Here is a 19,324-nt window from a genome sequence, read left to right as displayed (position 1 = left end):
GTACATAAGAACTAAAATATATCTGCCAGACCTAAAGGAGACTTATAGAACATCTCTTTAAAATGCTTACATATGTTACAACAAAAATTGAAACCTGAGTCAATGTTTAAGAATAAAAGCTGAGTATTTTGGAAATATTCATTGGAAAGTCACTTACGGTTTTTGGAGTTTTAGAAGAAATTCAGAACTCCCTAACAATATCAAGAAGCATTCCCCTTTACAAAGCTGAGCAAACTGTTTTACCTGGTACTTTGAAGGGCACAATATCGGAAAGAAGTCCTTCATCCTGTGCTCTTTTGGCCAGGCTGTGAGAACGCAGTGCGTATTCATCCTGCTCCTCCCGAGAAATAGCAAAGGCAGCAGCCAGTCGGTCTGCAGAGTGGCCCATAGTCTCACTGGTGGAGAACTCACTCACTGCAGGAAGCTGGGAAAGGAGATATTCGGGACCAGGTACACTGTGAACAGGTGCTATACCACACCTAGGGTTACCTGGGAAAGTTAAAGTCTACGATCAATCAAGACCGGGACAAGGGAAGTTCTTTGTGAGCAAGGTATCTCTAAAAAGGGTTTACAAATTCAAATCTTCTAACTGCTATTTTTTTCTTCATCTTGACCTAATAATTAACCTTTCCTTGTAACTAACAGAATCTGCAGCTATTACAATGTAACTGAACCCATGCCATCTTATCTAACACTAAATCTCTGCAGTGGGATGCTTTGGCAACACACGTCTTTATATTAGCATTCACGAGTCTTACCTCTGGAGATAGGAAATTCAACCTGAATTTAGAGATTACAGAGAGTCGCTGAGCCAGAGTCTTGGCCTTATTGAGATCCAGCATCATTTTCCTCATTTTCCTTGAGTGGCGAATAGGGACGTCAGACATTAACTCTACACCACCTGCCACGACCACGTCACACTGGCCGGAAGCAATCAGGCCGACAGCTACAGGGCACAGGTACAGGTCATATGCACATGAGCATCTTTTGCATAAATTAACAGACCACTGGCAATTTAAGCTTCTTTTTTTTTTCTTAAATTTAGGCTTGATTTTAAAATTGTACAATAGTTATTAACATTGTACAACATGTGTAATTCAGGTATTTATCTTTTCAGAGGGATTAGGATAATTTTTTGGAATGACTCAAAATACATTCAACACACTAGAGAAAAACAAGTTTCATTCAGGCTACAGGGATATCAACTTTCGGAAGTATCCACACAAATTCTCACACAAATCATATTCTAAAGCAGAACATGTGGCATATTTCATATGCTCCCAGCTTCAGTTTCAGTAACAACTTTTTTTCCTATAAAGAGAATTTCAGTTTCTACTACAAGCTAGAGAAAGTCTGGCTTTTAGATGTAAGGCAGCCCCCTGCCCTCTTTACGGCCACTGGCAAGTACTATGTTGCTCTAACTGGAAGCAGTCACATGCTGTGCAGAGTGGAGAATGCCCCCATTTCTGCCTCCAGCTTCATTCCCTGCCACCTTTATGGTATGCTGGCCACTTGGCCTTGATATCACTAAGAGAGCACATGATCACTGTATCTTTCAGGTTTCCTGTCTCTTCACAGTAAGGGCTGGTGTTACAAAATCTTCCACAGATTTGCTCAGTTTGTTGTGAGAATTTGTAAATAATTATAAAAAGGCCAAGATGTGGGGGAAAAGTAGAGCAAAGAGCTGTCCCATCCAAGTGAGTGATTTATCCCTATGATGACGGTGGAGGGAGGGGGGCCACCATCTTTGTGGGGGAGTATCATGCTAGAATCACCTAATCTTAAAACCTAGCAGGTGATAAACTCCTCCGGCCTCAAATCCAGAAGCATGCCCTCCAGTTAATAACCCCTGTGATAGCCAGCCACACTACTGACGGAGAAATTACACGAATGGTTGTGGTCCTCAGGTATGGAGGACAAGAAAAAGGTGGAGAACTACTGTCAAAAATCAAAAAATGTAAATGCTACTTTACTTTCTGAAACACACAAATTCAGAGATCATTTATTTCTGTTAAGAATAATTTTTAATGATCATAGAAAAGACAAAGGAGAACCAACATGTACCTTCTGCTGTCAAAAAAAAAAACATACCTGTGGTCATGGCTTGGTTGGAAGAGATGCAAGCCATGGTGACAGTGTGAGCAGGAGTCTTGTCAGAGAAGCCGGCTCCGAGGGCAGCCTTCAGAAAATACAGTGAATGCAATGATCACTTATAAAGGAAGTGCAATATGTGAGTGGTGCTGCGAGCAGTACTTCACTGTATGGTAAATCAGGAAAGGAGCTAATATCTCACAGAGGAATATTTAAAATACAACTAAGCCCATCACGGAAATGGTTTACGAATTTTTTATCTAGCCGTTAATCAACAAGCACTGCCAAATTCCTTGCAGCAATTTTCTAGTGTGGTATACAAGCCTACAGTCCTCTGGCAGTTCACCTCCTCTCTTAGCAATGCTTTTCCCAGCGCTTCTAAGAACATTAATATATAATTTGATTTTAACTCATTTAAAATTTTCAAATAGACCTAAAGTAAACCTGCTACATATGGTTGGTGGAATGATGAAATATATCATGGGGTGAGATTCTCATGACCTGTGTTCCTGCAGTTATAAGGCTTAGAAGTAAAGCAAAGTCATCAGACATGAAAATAATTTCTAAAGAGTTGACCATTCATGAACAGATTCCCACACAGGTCCCTGGCTTGCTCTACGTTCGTCTCTACTTTCAGTGATTGCCTGATATTTCAGATAGCGCACTGTCAATCCAAAGCAAAGCCGAGTTGGAAAACATGCCAAATATCCAAAAGTTCAAGTGAATGAAAAAAATTCTGGAAAACTGCCTGGGCCACAAGTGAGTCTCTGAAAAATAAGGACTGGACCAGTTAACAACTAGAAACAAGGAAACTGGTCAGGAAGATGACATAAGAGGTGTTTCAAAAGAGAATTAATTTGAAGGACCTTGAGAAAAACTGAGGCCCTCCATTAATCTTGCAAAAATGGAAATAAGGATGTCTATTATTTTATTATACTATTTATTGAGTTAATTACACTGCCAAAAAAGCAATGAATGCCTGATTCTATTTTTGTTCATGTATAAGAACTGATGCATAGGTACAAAAATAAAATATTCAATACTTATTTTTATAATATTAAAGTTTCACTTTAAAAACAAAGCTCTCAAAAAAAAAAAAATAAATAAATAAATACAAACAAAGCTCTCAACACCTCATGTCCCCGACCACCACCACTTACTATGAAACTCTGGTTCCTATTAAGGGAATTAATTTTTTCTGAAACTATTTAACAATCCTCAGAATACAAGATTTCCTATCATTTGGTAAGATTAACATGCTTCCAAAGCCTAGATTAAAGGGCTGTTTCTTAACTGATTTTCAGCTTTATACTTCACTTTGCTAAAAACTACCTACTGGCAACTGCACGTCAGGCTCTTGATGTAAACCAATCCAAAAGGAAGAGAAAGGCAAGTCTCCACCGGGAAGGGGAAAAGAGCTCCCCAGTGAGGCAAGGGTAAAGGGCACTCAGGTTGTAATGGCCTGATCCTCGGGCAATCCTTTCTAGCAAGTGTCACACCCTTGACCCCAAGTGACTCAGGACTGAAGGAACTTTAAATAGAAGTGGTTGCTGGTGAACCTTGTCTCCGTGCTTCTATTTAAAGTTTGAATAGCTCTCAAGGCAAGCTTAGGCTCTTGATGGTACAGTGAAGGGAAAGGAGGAAGATGTCTCTTAGGTAAGTTGGAGAGCAGGGAAATAAGCTGAGGCATTCATTAAAGTCAGATTCATGGGAACTCAGCATCAGAAGCCTTTCAGGATTTTATTATTACACTGTTACCACAGACAAGAGGTTCTGAAAGTTTTCTTGCTGGATGTTATAGCAGCCTTCAGGTTGCAAAATGACTTTAAAAAGACATTCTAATATTCCCTGAATTCAGCCTTTAGTATTATTAGTACAGGGCCAGGAGAGGGATCTACCACATGTCAATCAATAGCTGAGATTTGCACATGGATATAAAATTTCCAGGTAAAAAATTTAGAAAAAAACAAGGCTTTAATGTTGAGATAGAATAGATATATAGAGAAAATTGAAACAGATTCAACATTTACTTTTAAGTGCTCTTGTCAGAGTCACTTTGGTTTTTTTTCCAGAATGTAAGAGCTGAAAATGTATTATGAATAATTTGATATATTCATGAAATTGTCATGCTTGATACATTTAGAAGTGTGAAGATCAAGGAAACTCCAAAAAATTAGGAGGTGGGGAAAAAAAACCTCTTCCTGTTCTTAATCCTTTCCTGCCTCCCTTACAATATGCAACAGTTGACTATTGTGGACTTGAGTAACACCAGGCCTTCAGCAGTTTGAACATTTACTTTTGAACAGTTACTGATGAGTAAAAAGGTGAGACAAAACACATACTTCCATCCTACTCCTTTTCCTTTCTCTTGGCTGACAGTTGTGAAAGTTAAGGCCCTTCTAACTATACTGAACGCAATAGTATGTATGGCAAGCACAAACTAGAAATACAGAAAATGCTCAGCACACTGAAATGTGCTTTGGAGCCAACTTCATCCAAATAGCCACTTGTGAATGGAAACAAAGCTCAGAAAACGTTTTTGGAGTCTTCATTACGAAATGACTGTGGGACATGCCACAGAAGTGCCAAGGCCTCTCATTATCTCAGTTGCTCAATAAACAGTACATGGAGCTTTGCCAACTGGGGTAAAGGTAAATTCCTATGAAATAGTTAAAAAAAAAAAAATGCCCTATGTGCCCACTAGTCAAAGAGAACATATGAATAAGCACAACTCCCTCCAACAAAAACCATGGATATGAAATAAGTTCTCTGTAAAATGGAAATTTTAAGTTGACTGGAGGTCACTATATCTCACATTACAAAAAATCACATCAGCCATGCTTTGCCAAAATCTCTGTTTTCCTAAGAGAAATACAAACATATCCAAAACCAGCTCAAATAATTGATTTGATTTATAATACAGCATAAACCTATACTAGTATAGTGTACATCATTTGATTTATGTAATTTTTTTAAATATAAAATAATTCAAATAGTAAAATCACATTTTAAATTAAATATAACTTTAGTGAATTTTAATAGCTTTTAAAGAGTAAATTCTATTAACTAAAATTCAAACTGATTCTCCTATCAATCTCTTCAAACAACATAACGTTTGACTCACCTCTCTAGCCACGTTGCTTGTTTTCACTTCCTGTATAACTGTGCCAAAGATGATATAATCAACAACATCCTTTGGGACACTGGTCCGATGCAACAAACCCCTGCAGGCAGAAGTTAAAAGCAAAAAAACATTTCATACATTCAAGACAGTGCCACAGATCATCACATAAAACATTACAGTTAACTCTGGTTAAAAGATTAACTTTGAATTTAAAAAAGTAGAGACTGTATCTTTTCCTTAATTTGACAAGCATGTGGCACACTATCAAAGACTGATTTAAAAAGTCAACTTTTGATGCTCAATTGGCAATAAAAAGTTAAATAGGAAGAATCATCAATAATTTGGAATATAATCTATAAAAATTTTGAATCACTCTGTTGTACCCTTGAAACTAATACTGTAAATCAACAATACTCCAATAAAAAATGAAAGAAAAAAAATCTGGAATAGGATAAACAGATACATAAACCAAAGTTTTCAGTCAAAAAGAAAAGAGAAACAAATAGAAAATTGAAGAGATGAAGTAAAATCCCAAATATGTTAAATTTAAATTTGAAATATCTATATAAACACATCATTTTTTTGAAAAGGAAAGCTGCTCTTTACATAAAAATATCAATCAATAAATACAGGAGGAATAAAAGAATAAGTAAAGTCAAAATTTTATAATCTCTAATGTAATAACTAATCCAGGCAAAAATTATCAATAAATGCTAAAGCCACTTGGTCAAAGGTTGCTGGGGAATATGGTGTTAAGATATCACCTTACAGATGACTTACTAATTGCAAAAGAAAAAAAATGCACATTTATCACCAAAAGATCTGGTGGTTTGACGACTCTGACTGAAGAGTTCGATTTAACATTACACATCACGTGCCTCTTGACATGATGCAATAGCCATATGCTTTACCTGTGAAGCATTCTTACCAAAAAATGTTCAACCTGAATCTAATCAAGCTTAGAGATTAACTTCCAGTTTACAGGAAATTCACCGAGGAAAGTTAAATATTACTAGAAAAATACATCCAGAATGTAGGACATTCTACAAAACAGCTGGCCTGGACCTTTCAAAGAGTCACTATCATGGGGAGTGGGTTGGGGGGATGTCCTAAATTAAAAGAGACTAAAGAGATATATTCATTTGCATAATAATATGAATTTTGACCAGATCCTGGTCTGGGGGAAAAAAAAATACTAAATATGGCAAAAAAAAAAATTGGGGCAGGAGACCTGGGTTCAATCCCTGGGTCGAGAAGATCCCCTGGAGGAGGACATGGCAACCCACTCCAGTATTCTTGCCTGGAGAACCCCCACGGACAGAGGGTCCTGATGGGCTACAGTCCATGGGGTCTCAAAGAGTTGGACATGACTGAGTGACTAAGCACAGCACAAATGGCAAAATGATAACAATTACTAAAGCTAAATGAGGAATCTTCATGTCTCATTCTAGGCTTCTTTCTAGATAAATACATACCTCCACCCCTACCCCACCATGAATATGAAATTCTGAGGATGCTGTACTATGCCATTAGTACACAGTTGGTCTTCTGTATACACAGGTTCTGCATCTGTATTTGCATAATCTGTTCAGCTATCCTCATACAGTAATGAAGTTTCTGAGGTAACCAGCAAATACACGTATTGGTTTTTAGCCTGATCAATCTAGTCCTACACTGTTTATAACCTGCAGCTAGCTACAGTACATTAAGGAATACTATCATGCCAAGAGATCATCAAGCCTGCAAAATAAAGATCACTGACATTCACCACCTGCTTGAATTTGTGTAACACACATGGCTAAAATGAAGACTAGATGACTCTTATATAATCTACTAAGTGCTTTTTCTCACCGCATAAAGTTAACATATCTTAGCTATGGGAATTCTATTAGACATGCTATTTCAAGTGTAAAAACTGGAGAAAAGGGTTTTTATTGAAATAAGATCTAAAATGTAATTGCATTTACTTACGAAAGTGCTGCTCTAGCCAAATCATGTGGCATCAGGTCTTTATATCTGGAGGAAGAAAATAAATAATTTAACCAAAAGCCTAGAGCTTTAATAAAAAATGTTTTTCATTCTACTTGAAATGTCTAAAGAAATAAGCTAACCATAAGCTGCTATTAATATAAAAGCACTTAACATCATTTCAAACAAAGAAACAGTATGACTTTGCTATTTGTCATCCTTAAAACTCTGACAAGTCTTGACTCCTTTTAAGCTAAGAACTGAACAAAAATCCTGCCCACTGTCTTGCTGTTCAGCATGACATATGGCAAATATTCTGCAAAACTAAACCCCATTGTTTTAAGTTCCCTTTTATTTTTATTTTTTTTTCCAACATTAGTTCAAACCTACATGAAATGTATATTTATGTTCCCTTTTATTTTTAAAAAATTCATTAGTTATTTTGTGAGGTCTAAAGGGACATGAGGGATATATTAGGACTTTTAAAGAAAACTCTGTTTTGAAGTTATCTAAGGTTTTACAAATTGGAAAGAAAGAACAGAGTTCCTCCATACCCTTCACCCTGCTTCCTCTAATGCTAATCTTATGTAAACATGATGCACTTGTCAAAACTAAGAAATTAACACCAGCACACTACTACTCGCTAAGCTTGATCTGACCTCGTCAGTTTTTCCACTACTTCCCTATTACTGGTCTGTTCCGGGTTCCAGTCCATGCATTTACTTGTCATGCTCCCTTAATCTCCTCCACTTTGTGACAGCTTCTCAGTCTTTCCTTATCCTCCTTGACCCTGACACTTGGAAGACTGGGGTTATGGACACCAGGGAAGAGTATCACAGAGGTAAAATACCCTCTGCTTCTTATCAGAGTGAACGTGAAACCAGCATAACTTCTTACTAGTGACATTAACTTGATCATTTAGTTGAAGCAGTGTCTGCCAGTTTTCTTCATTATTTTTCCCTTTCTGAACTCAATTTATTAGAAGTGAGTCGCTTCTGGCCCTTGCTCAAGGGAAGAATTAAGCTCCACTTCCTAGTGGAAAAAGTAACAAAGAATTTGTGGACACATGTTAAAATCCTCACAGTAGTTAATAAATATTTTGGGGGAGAGAATTGAGGCTATGCCAATATTTTGTTCCTTCTTAACCTTTCTCACCCACTAATTTTAGCATTCATTCCTAGATCCTGGTTGCAGCAGCTATTCCTGTGATGATTTATCTATTTCCCTCATTCCTTCTGTATTTATTAATTGAAACTCTTCAAGAAAGACTTGTCTTTTCTCTTTTATTTCTTTATTCAATCATTTATTTATATCAGATTGGATTCATAGATATCTAATGTTTTGAGTTATAGTATAATATTATACTACTATAATTTATTTTATTAAGAAAATTTTCCTAATTTTTGTCGTTGGAAGTTATTTTAGGTTGGTCCTGTGTTTTTTGACATGACCCTTTTTTTAAAGCATTTCTTTACTTTCTGGAACTATGAAATATTCCAGACGCATCTAGATTAAATAAGAATATTTATTCTTTAAATTCCTGAAAATTAAAACCTGAAAATTCAGAAATTTTTTTTTACTGTGAGTCACTAGAAGAACCATCAGTGATTTTAAAAATCTTATAGGGAAAACCAGTTCCCTAAAATTTACAGCAGAGTAACTTGGACAAAAGTGTATCAATTTTAAAATGCTTAAACCACAATTATCTATCATTTTACAATTTTTCTTCTCATGCTCCTGTAACTCCCTCTCAGCCAGAATGCTGAAAGATTCCCACATGTCACTGCTGGAGTATATTCCTAACAGTGCTTCCAAAATACTTCCAAAATATCTATAGGTCTTTCAAGTGACACAAGTTGAAAGCAAAGCAAATTAAGTTGAAAGCTGAAAGCAAATTAAACAGAAAAAAATCTTTTTCCATCTAGAAAATTATTTTTTAGAAGACTCATTTGTTACCTCAATCGTAAGATTAATAATATGATTTAACTATTTGTCTTCTTTATAAATTCTTCTCTGTGTATTATTTTTAGTCATTTTTGTTTTGCACATGAATAGTACCTTAAAATTTTTATTCCTTCTTCTCTATTAACTATATTTGCCTATCATTACTCAACATTCTTCTCTGTGCTACTAAATTACTCATGAACTTTATCTTCTTCCTCAATTAGGATTCTAAATTAAACTAAAACATAATAATAAAAAATAACAAGTGGAATAAAACCTATACCAATGTGCTAAATATCTCAAATCAAATTTCACCTTTGATAGTTTGATAACAACTATCAAAGGAAATGTGTAAATGATATCTTTGAGCATGTTCATATTTTTTCAACGACTAGTGAAAACAGTTGGACTCAAACTTCTACACAGTATACAAACAACGTTTACCAAAAAATGGCGTTTCTAGTCAAGAATTTTCTTCTCTTGACGGAAGTTTCTTTTCCTATCCTGCTGCTGCTAAATACAACAAGGATCCCCTCACATTATTTTTCTGCTGCTAAAGCTTCAGATTCTTACTCTTACTACTGTTGTGTCCATACAAGAAAGGTATCATATTGAGATAAGAGGGTGAAGAATCTTCACCATTTACTTACCTAAGAAGATACTCTCTAGGTCCTAAACCACTGTTTAAAAACGAACGTTTCTTGTTTCTGTATGTACATGCATGCATGCGTGCACATACATATACATACACACACATGCATACACATGTCCATATCTTCCATAAATGGTGGCATTATACACAATGCTCTGAACTTTGCTTTTTACACCTAACATTATCTCCAAGATACTTCCATATTAGTATAGAAAGGTCTCATTATTTTTAGCAGATACTCAACTTTTCTTAGCTTGTTTTTAAGTTAGTGACTGCTAGTTCAAAACGTGAACATCAAAACAATCTTAACAGAATACAACTAATGTTTCATTTCATTTTCACTTAGTTCCCAAAGTCCATCATCAACTTTTAGACAGACTGGGCCTCAGCTGGGAACAGAAAAGGAGAAAGGAAATCTAGGGGGAACAGTAGTTAGGTTCTGGGGGACTTGAGGGTTGGTCTAGGACCATTGTTATTCCATATATTTGGGACTGTGCTGTACAATGATTTGGACCAGTCCATCAACTCCAATTCTGATAACTTCCAGAAAGCCAAAGCAGCAGATTAAAGTCCCTTCAAGGTGCCCACAGGCCCATAGTCTCAGTATTTAAACTTCTGAAGAGGCATAGAAACAATGTACTTCTCTCCAGATGAGGAAAGGGCATCTGTTGGAAGCAAGCTACTTAGTCCCACACTAGGTTTTCAAAATACAGCTTGTTCAGTCTAACACTACACTAGACTAGCTCACGAGAAAAGATGAAAAACAGATTCTGCCACGCTATTTCACTACTGACCTATTCTGTATTAATTTCATGAAAGTATTATTTATATATTAGTTGACTAGCAATATTATGGGAGAAGAGAATGGCACCCCACTCCAGTACTCTTGCCTGGAGAATCCCAGGGACGGGGGAGCCTGCTGGGCTGCCATCTATGGGGTCACACAGAGTCGGACACGACTGAAGTGACTTAGCAGCAGCAATATTATTAGGGGCTTCCTTGGTAGTTCAGATGGTAAAGTATCTGCTTACAATCCAGGAGACCTGAGTTCAATGCCTGGGTTGGGAAAATCCCAGGAGAAGGGAATGGCAACCTACTCCAGTATTCTTGCCTGGAGAATTCCATGGACAGAGGAACCTGGTGGGCTACAGTCCACATGGTCACAAAGAGTTGGACACAACTAAGTGACTAACACTTTCAGCAATAGTATTACCTACTGGGTTACATTCACAAAGGTTCCTTTTGAAAACACCTTAAAAGAAGGAATAAATAAACTATAAGGGGTGATGGATATGTTAATTACCTTGATTATGGTAATCATTTCACAATGTACATACACATTAAATATAGGTCAAGAAGCAACAGTTAGAACCAGACGAGGAACAACAGATTGGTTCAAAATTGCGAAAGGAGTACGTAAAGACTGTATATTGTCACTCTCCTTATTTAACTTATATGCAGAGTACATCATGTGAAATGCTGGGCTGGATGAATCACAGACTGGCATCAAGACTGCCTTGAGAAATATTAACAACCTCAGATATGCAGAGGACACCACCGTAATGGCAGAAAGCAAAGAGGAACTAAACAGCCTCTTGATGAAGGTGCAAGAGTGATAAAGCTGGCTTAAACTTCAGCATTCAAAAAGTTAAGATCGTGGCATCCAGTCCCATCACTTCATGCAAATAGAAGGGGAAAAAATGGAAACAGTGACAGACTTTACTTTCTTGAGCTCCAAAACCACTTGGATGGTGACTGCAGCCATGAAATTAAAAGAAGTTTGCTCTTTGGAAAAAAAGCTATGACAAACCTCGACAGTGTAAGAGAAAGCAGAGACATCACTTTGCCCACAAAGGTTCATATAGTCAAAGGTATGGTTTTTCAAGTAGTCATGTACAGGTGTGAGAGTTGAATCATAAAGAAGGCTGAGCACCAAAGAATTGATGTTTTCAAACTGTGGTGCTGGAGAAGACTCTTGACAGTTCCTTGGACAGCAAGGAGATCAAACCAGTCAATCCTAAATGAAATCAACCTTGACTATTCATTGGAATAACTGAGTTGAAGCTGAAATTCCAATACTTTGGCCACCTGACGCAAAGAGCCAACTCATTGGAAAAGACCCTGATGCTGAGAAAGACCGAGGGCAGGAGAAAGGGGCAACAGAGAATAAGATGGTTGGATGGTATCACTGACTCAAAGGACGTGAGCATGAGCAAACTCCAAGAGATAGTAAAGGACAGGGAATCCCAGTGTGTTGCAGTCCACAGTGTTGCAAAGAGTTGGACACAACTTAGTGACTGAACAACAATATACCTTGAATCATCACATTGTATACCTTAAAAAAAAACTCACATTGTACAACCTAAATATATGCAGTTTTTGTTAATCATACCTTAATACAGCTGGAGAGAACAAAGGAAAAAAAAAGTAATAACAAGTAACAGAATCATTTCATACTTACGAAGTGCCTGACAGCAAAAATGGAATGCGAACACCATCCACCACCACAATATTCCTTATGTTGGGTTTGGCTAGAGTTTTTTTCGATTTAGTCTGGGAAGCTTTAAGATAAAGTTCAGAGAAAAATTAATTAAAATACAAGAAGTCAGGTAAGTTTTTATATTTTTAAAGACAGACATTCTAAGAAGAATTTTATCACTCAATGCCAAATTGCATTAGTCATTTACCAAACCACTCCAGCTTAAAAAAAAAAAAGGATTAAGAAATTAACGAGCATTTACAAGTTTCCAAATAAAATTTAAGGCAAATAAAGAGATTATACCCAGTGATAGTATCGCTTATGTCGTTAACAAATTATTTTTATCAAGTGCTTGACAATCCATTTCACTGAAAGCAACTGATTAAGTCTGCCCTTAATACTAGAAGTTAGAATAACAGATACTGTTTTATTCTTCACATAGCTTAATACTCTTGCTTTTCTATGTAGAAATAAAGGCATCTGGTTGGTGACTACTGCCATTTGACAAAAACCTAGCATGCTTCCTGATTCTGTATGACTCAATTTGTGTAGCTGGTTTGCAACATCAAAAGAGCAACCTTTTTCTAATGTTTTAATTTAAAAAATAAAACATGAGTGGTGGTTAAAAAAGAAAAAAATAAATAATACTAAAATATGGAAAGTAAAAGCCAAGTTCCCTCTTCATACCCTCTGCTACCCTATTGCAAACTAAAGCCTGTTCAGCATGAGTACACTCCCTTTTCCTCCCATCAAATCAGCTGATCACATTCCTTTGTCTTACCATGTGCCCTTTTGCACCACTATCAACATCAATGTTAAAACAAACCACTTGTAGAACAGTGTTAAACACCAGTAACATGACAAGGCTTAAGTCTCACAAAGGTTTACAATATAGTTGGGGAGAGAGAAACACAAAAACTGTTTAAGAGCAATATAAAGAAGAATATTCTAAATGCCAGAAAAAAATGGTATTTAACGTGGTATTCAACGTGACTTTCTCCCAGCTGGCAAGAAACAGACCTATCTGTGTGACTGCAATAGGAATTTCTGAGTGAACATTAGAATTAGGTGAAAGGTGAAATGAGATGGAAAGGAATTATTATTATTCTTTGTGAGGTTAACACATATCTATATTCTAGTTAGAGTTTAGAAGCCAAAGAAAACATATTTTTTATATGACAACATGAAACTTTTCTAGGTGGGATTAAGTAACAGACCCCTGGGAATATACTATATGTAAAACTATAAAAATATCTTATATTTCCACTGAATTTACAGATTTCAAAGTGTTTGAGATATCTTAATAACTACTTGAGGTTAACATGGCTAAAATTATTATTCTTTGTTAGATAAAAAAAACTAGAAAGCAGGGAAATGACATGATCAGTTCAAGGTCAAACTGCCCAGAAAGAAGAAGAACTTAACCAAAGCAGAGGTCTTCTGAATCTTGGTAAAGAATTTTTTCTATTACATTATTATCCAAGTAGAAATACCACAACAGACCAAAATCAGAAGTCATAGATCAATATAGGACCCAGGCAAGTGAATATACAAAACTACAGAGGGTTCTGCAAACGTATGTATTCAACAGTGAAGAAGTTTAGTCCGTTGGGTTTACCAAGGGTCTAAAAGACCATATAATATCAACAAATTTCCTTCTTTTTTCATTTCATATTGACTAAACAACCTTCTTTTATTAACTAGTCCCACAGTCACACTTATTTCAGATATGCATCCTCTTGCATATGGACTAAGAACATACTCAGTAACAGAAGCCTGTCACTGAAAGTGTAAAAAGTTAATTTTTGGCTCCACAACAGATGGAGACTAATCATCTTTAGGACTGGGGCTTCCCTGGTGGCTTAGCGGGAAAGAATCCACCTGCCAATGCAGGAGACATGGGTTAAATCCCTGGGTCAGGAAGAGCCCCTGGAGGAGGAAATGGCAACTCACTCCAGTATTCTTGCCTGGGACAATCCCATGAACAGAGGAGCCTGGTAGGCTACAACCTGTGAGGTCACAAAGAGTTGGACGTGACTCAGCACACACGCATCTTTAGGACTGACAGCCAGTAGCTGAGTAAACTAACTAGGAAGTTCACAGAACCTCAGTGACTCCAAAGGCTCCACATCCCAGAGAGAAGCCTCCAGCCAACATCCTCAAGCCCACCTTACACCATGTACTATCATTACTGATTGGTCCTGTATTGTTTTAATTTGAAGGCAACAGTGATGTTCTTATTGATCATAAAAAGGGGAGAGTTAGCAAATTAATTTTGGTTTTTATTCAAAATTCACAAATCTAGATCCTATAATCTAACTTTTAAATCAGAAATATTTTTATTTTTTACAAATTACTGTACCTGCGGCAGCCTGTAGCTGGGAGGAACTGCTCAGAGGTCTCACACCTGGGAGACAAAATCAAGTGTTTACAAAAAGCAATACAATTCCGTGTTTGCACAAGATGCTTACACATTCAAATCTAATCTTAAAAAGAACAAATGAAACTTACAAAATCTGAGGGCCCATTTTGATGTACTGGGAAGATTTTTTAAAGTGTAAGTCAAGAGGGAAGTCATTTTGAAATCTGAAAAAGAAAACAAAAAGACTTTTTGGGTTATTTGAACAACCTGTAGTTTATACTGTAGGCTATGATCTCTGATATCTCACCCATGGTTACTATAAAATACTAAAAATGTACTCTATTACCAACTACCTTTCCCCTAATATTATAGCTATGTTGACATAGCTTTCATAGTATGCAAACCACTAATCTAAGCATTAACCTAATTTTCACAAGGACCTGTGAAGCAAGCATGATTACTGTACTGTTTGTAAGAGATGAGAGACTGAAGCATACAGGAATTGAGTAACTAGTAAGAGGCAGAGCTATGATTTGAAGCCAGACAGTCTAGCTCCAGCAGTATTCTTGCCTGGAGAATCCCATGACAGAGGAGCCTGGCAGGCTACAGTCCACAGGATCACAGAGTTGGACTTGACTGAAGCAACTGAGCACGCACGCATGCTAGCTCCAGAGTTTATGTTTTTCTCTAGGGTCAAAGGGGTAGAGGCTGTTGGACAGGATCAGGAAGCCACCAATGTGACTTTCCTGATTTTGATGGTTGTATTGTGATGACGTAGAATGCCTTGTGGAATATTTGTATTTGAAGGAAATACACACTCAAGTATTCAAAGATAGTACAGTATCACTTCTTACCTGATATAAGAAAAAAAGTTCATACACTACACTTGGTACTTTTTTATAAGCTTGATATTATTTCAAAATAATAAAAATACAAAACTCCTACATATTAAAACATATTTAAAATATATTAAAACATTTTCCTAAATTCCCCATAATGAGTTCCTATGAAACAGTAAGAAAAAAATGGGCAAATGATATGAACAAAGTATTCATGGAAATGGAAACACAAATGGCTCTTAGATACATGTTCAATCTCACTCATAAAAGAAATACAAATTACAGCCGCACAGAGGTATACTATTTGACTTAGAGGTCTGACATTCACTGTGTGGTAGAGGCTGCACAAACAGGCTCTCTCATATACTGCTGCTGAGAGTATAAACTGTTGCACCTCCACAGGTACATTCCTATGGAGGGCAATTTGGCAATTAACTACCAAAAAATTACAACACCTAACTTTTAACCAGTAATTCCACTTCTCTGAATTTTTATTTACATGGTTGGTCTGTGTAAACAAAGAATACACCAGAAGTGATGAGACGTCACTTTTTAGATTCAGCTGTAAAAGATCCTGCAGTTCCCATCTTGGTCTGTCTCTCAGATCACTCGCTCCAGGAGAAGGCAGCTGGCACATCAGGAACAGCCCCACGAAGAGGCTCTCATGATGAGGTAAGAGGATGATGCCTCCTGTCAACAGTCATGTGAGTGAGCTTGGAAGTGGATCCTCTAGCTCAGACAAGTTTTCAGATGACTACAGGCCTGGACAACATTGTGACTGCAACCTCATGAGAAACTCTAAGCCAGAACAACCCAGCCAAGTCACCCCAGATTCCTGGCCCTCAGAAACTGTATAATAAATTTTTATTGTTTTAAGCTACTAAATTTTGGAGTAATTTGTTACACAACAATTGTTGTTTGTTGTTCAGTCACTTAAGTCGTGTCCGATTCTTTGAAATCCCATGGACTGCAGCATGCCATTCTTCCCCATCCTTCACTACGTCCCAGAGTTTGTTCAAATTCATGTCTGTTGAGTCGAGGATGTTATCTAATCTCATCTCATCCTCTGCCACCCCATTCTTCTTTTGCCTTCAATCTTTCCCAGCATCAGGCTCTTTTCCAATGAATGGGCTCTTCCCATTAGATGGCCAAAGTATTAGCGCTTCAGCATCCAATGAAAATTCCTTCCAATGAATATTCAGGGTTGATTTCCTTTAGGATTGACAGGCTTGATCTCCCCGCAGTCCAGGGAACTCTCAGGAGACTTTTCTAGCACCGCAATTCTAAAGCATTAATTCTTTGGCACTCAGCCTTCTTTGTGGTCCAACTCTATACAGCAATAGCTAATATAGAAGCCTTGTTTAATTTCTCTTAGGTCTTCATAGACTAAAAAGAGATGTCCTGTGGCTTCCAAAAAGAAAAAAAAATCACATTTATCAAATATATGGATTGAAAAGAGGAGTCCAACCTCTAGGCTCACCAGCTTATATATATTCAACGACTCTGGCCAGGAAGACATAAACTGGCCCATTAGATGAGGACCACTTTATCCAGAAGCAACATTTGATGCCACTTGAGTCTGGAATACAAGTCTCCATAAGTAAAGCTTATTTTGAAATAAAGTTCATGAAAACAGTTAAAAAAATGTTGATTGAAAAAAAAAGAGAGACCTTGCTCTAACAGATATCAAATCTTTCTATAAAGCACCAGAAATTAAACAGTGCTGATCCTAAAGGAAATCAGTCCTGAATATTCATTGGAAGGACTGATCCTGAAACTGAAACTTCAATACTTTGGCCACATGATGCGAAGAACTGACTCACTGGAAAAGACCCTGATGCTGGGAAAGATTGAAGGCAGGAGGAGAAAGGACGACAGAGGATGAGATTGTTGGATGGCATCACCAATTCGATGGACATGAGTTTGAGTAAGCTCCGGAAGTTGGTAATGGACAGAGAAGCATGCTGCAGTCCATGAGGTCACAAAGAGTCAGACACGACTTATCGACTGAACTGAACTGAATCAACAGAACAGGATGTAGTAAGTTCAGAAGCATACTCATGTGTATGAAAACTTAGTATATAATAAAGAAAACATTTCAAATAAGTGGGAGAAAGATGACTTACTGATTTGCTGGGGAAATGTCTAACCACTGGGAAAAAAATAGATCCATTTCTCACACTATAAGTACAAATCACAGATGGATTAATGTAAATATATACTTTTTAACCTGCTACAAGAAAATATCAGAGAATATTTTTACAATCTTAGATGGGGAAAGGTTCCCAACATATGGGATAAAACCCAGAGGCCACAATGGAAAATAACTAAAAAATGTGATTAAATAAGCATTTATAATATCTACACAGTAAAAGATACTAAAATAAAGTTAAAAGGCTAACAACAGATTCAGAGAAAACATTTGTAACATGGAAAACAAAGGGTTAAAACCCATACTCCATAAAGAGTTATACTTGTGCTTGCTATTAGTATCAGTAGGTGATGGTATAAAAGTCTTTAGTTCCCCTTATGAAAGCCACAGTGAGAAAAATAACATTTTTGTCCTTGATGGAGCTTACGATTTTGCTCAGAGTACAAGAAACAAGTCAGTCAGTCAAACGGTGACCTAAATCAGGGGCTGGCAAACTACAACCCAAGGGCCTCTAACTAATAATAGATTTCACATTTTTAAAGAATTGTAGAGCAAAAAAAAAAAGAGTTGTAGAGCAAAATAAAACAAAGAATATATGACAGAGATCAATGTGGGTTATAAAGCCTAAACTATTTACTACCTGGCCCTTTACAGAAAAAGTTTGCCATTCCTGATCTAAACAATAAGTACTACACTGAATTAGATAAGAAAAAGCATTACATGGGCAGGACAAGCTTTGAACTGTAAAAACCTTGTAAGTTGGAGGGCCTTTGGTGATCATCAAGAATTCTTTCTTGCAAATTAAGAGGTCACTGCTCATCCAGATTCTGCTTAACGTGCTCACAGTGATGGAAGACTCACTATTTGACTTGAGCTTTAAACAGAAACCTCTCTTCTTCCCATACTCCTCAATTCAGTCTCAACTTCCCTGCCATTTCCCCCTGCCTCTTCCTTCTCCCTCTCCTGAGGAACAGACAATCTGGTGAAACGTGGCACAAATTTATGCCCGAATCTGGCTCTGCCACCTAGCAAATAATTTATATACATCTCCATGCCCCCCAAACTTTACCTACAAAACGTAAATAACAGTTTGGGGATCGTGAGGATTAAATGAGATGGCGGTGAAACGACCTAGAGGGTCCTCAACATCACTTTCTGGAATCAATTAATTTATGCCAGGGCTCAAGCCTCTCTCTCCATCACAAAAACAGCTATCATGCAGCGCAGAGCTCTTGACTAGAAGTTAGTAGACACAGGCTACCACCTGTGGCCATGGGTAAACTGACTCACTCTGATTCATGGGCTGCACCGATGCAGTGAAGGAGATGAAAGACCAGATGATCTTCGGTTCCCTTCTGGATTAGAAAATGATCATGAGCCTTGGCTGTCGGAGCCGGACACAGGAATGCCTTTGTTCCTCCGACAACTGAGTCCCAAAAAAGCTACACGACCGAGATCCACCCTCGGAAGCATAAAAGGGGTAAAATTCCTGGCCCTTTTCCGATTCTCAATAGCCGCCGACCTGCCTACAGGCAAAATAGGGGATACAACACCACCGGAACACAGGCCAGCGCTTTAAACCGACACACACACACCACACACACACACACACACAAGTTCGTTAACTTGCGGTGATAAATTGAAAGGCATAGGCGACATCGTTGCTCGGAGCTACAGACACTGCCCAAACTGCACTGGTACCGGAGGCCCGGA

General features: G+C 37.4%; 1 protein-coding gene across 3 annotated transcripts in view; it reads right to left on the bottom strand.

Moving 5' to 3' along the window:
* The window catches only part of HADHB (hydroxyacyl-CoA dehydrogenase trifunctional multienzyme complex subunit beta), a 28,091-nt gene that overhangs the window by 8,486 nt on the left and 281 nt on the right, over window positions 1-19,324 (bottom strand). The window contains exons 1-9 of one of the 3 annotated variants that reach the window (XM_043917378.1): window positions 18,902-19,282; window positions 14,770-14,844; window positions 14,621-14,665; window positions 12,241-12,340; window positions 7,187-7,231; window positions 5,216-5,315; window positions 2,092-2,179; window positions 759-946; window positions 244-424 (exon numbers count right to left, since the gene is read on the bottom strand). In XM_043917378.1, the coding sequence (XP_043773313.1) occupies window positions 244-424; window positions 759-946; window positions 2,092-2,179; window positions 5,216-5,315; window positions 7,187-7,231; window positions 12,241-12,340; window positions 14,621-14,665; window positions 14,770-14,844; window positions 18,902-18,911 (832 nt within the window). In that variant the 5' untranslated portion in view covers window positions 18,912-19,282. Of the gene's footprint in view, window positions 1-243; window positions 425-758; window positions 947-2,091; window positions 2,180-5,215; window positions 5,316-7,186; window positions 7,232-12,240; window positions 12,341-14,620; window positions 14,666-14,769; window positions 14,845-18,901; window positions 19,283-19,324 lie in introns of those variants that run through there. The other 2 variants (XM_043917380.1, XM_043917381.1) reach the window with 2 other exon arrangements.

The sequence above is a fragment of the Cervus elaphus genome, chromosome 11, assembly GCF_910594005.1.
Source record: "Cervus elaphus chromosome 11, mCerEla1.1, whole genome shotgun sequence".
NCBI lineage: Eukaryota > Metazoa > Chordata > Mammalia > Artiodactyla > Cervidae > Cervus > Cervus elaphus.
Note: the sequence above shows the minus strand (reverse complement) of the source record. Positions and strands in the feature narration are given on the sequence as shown.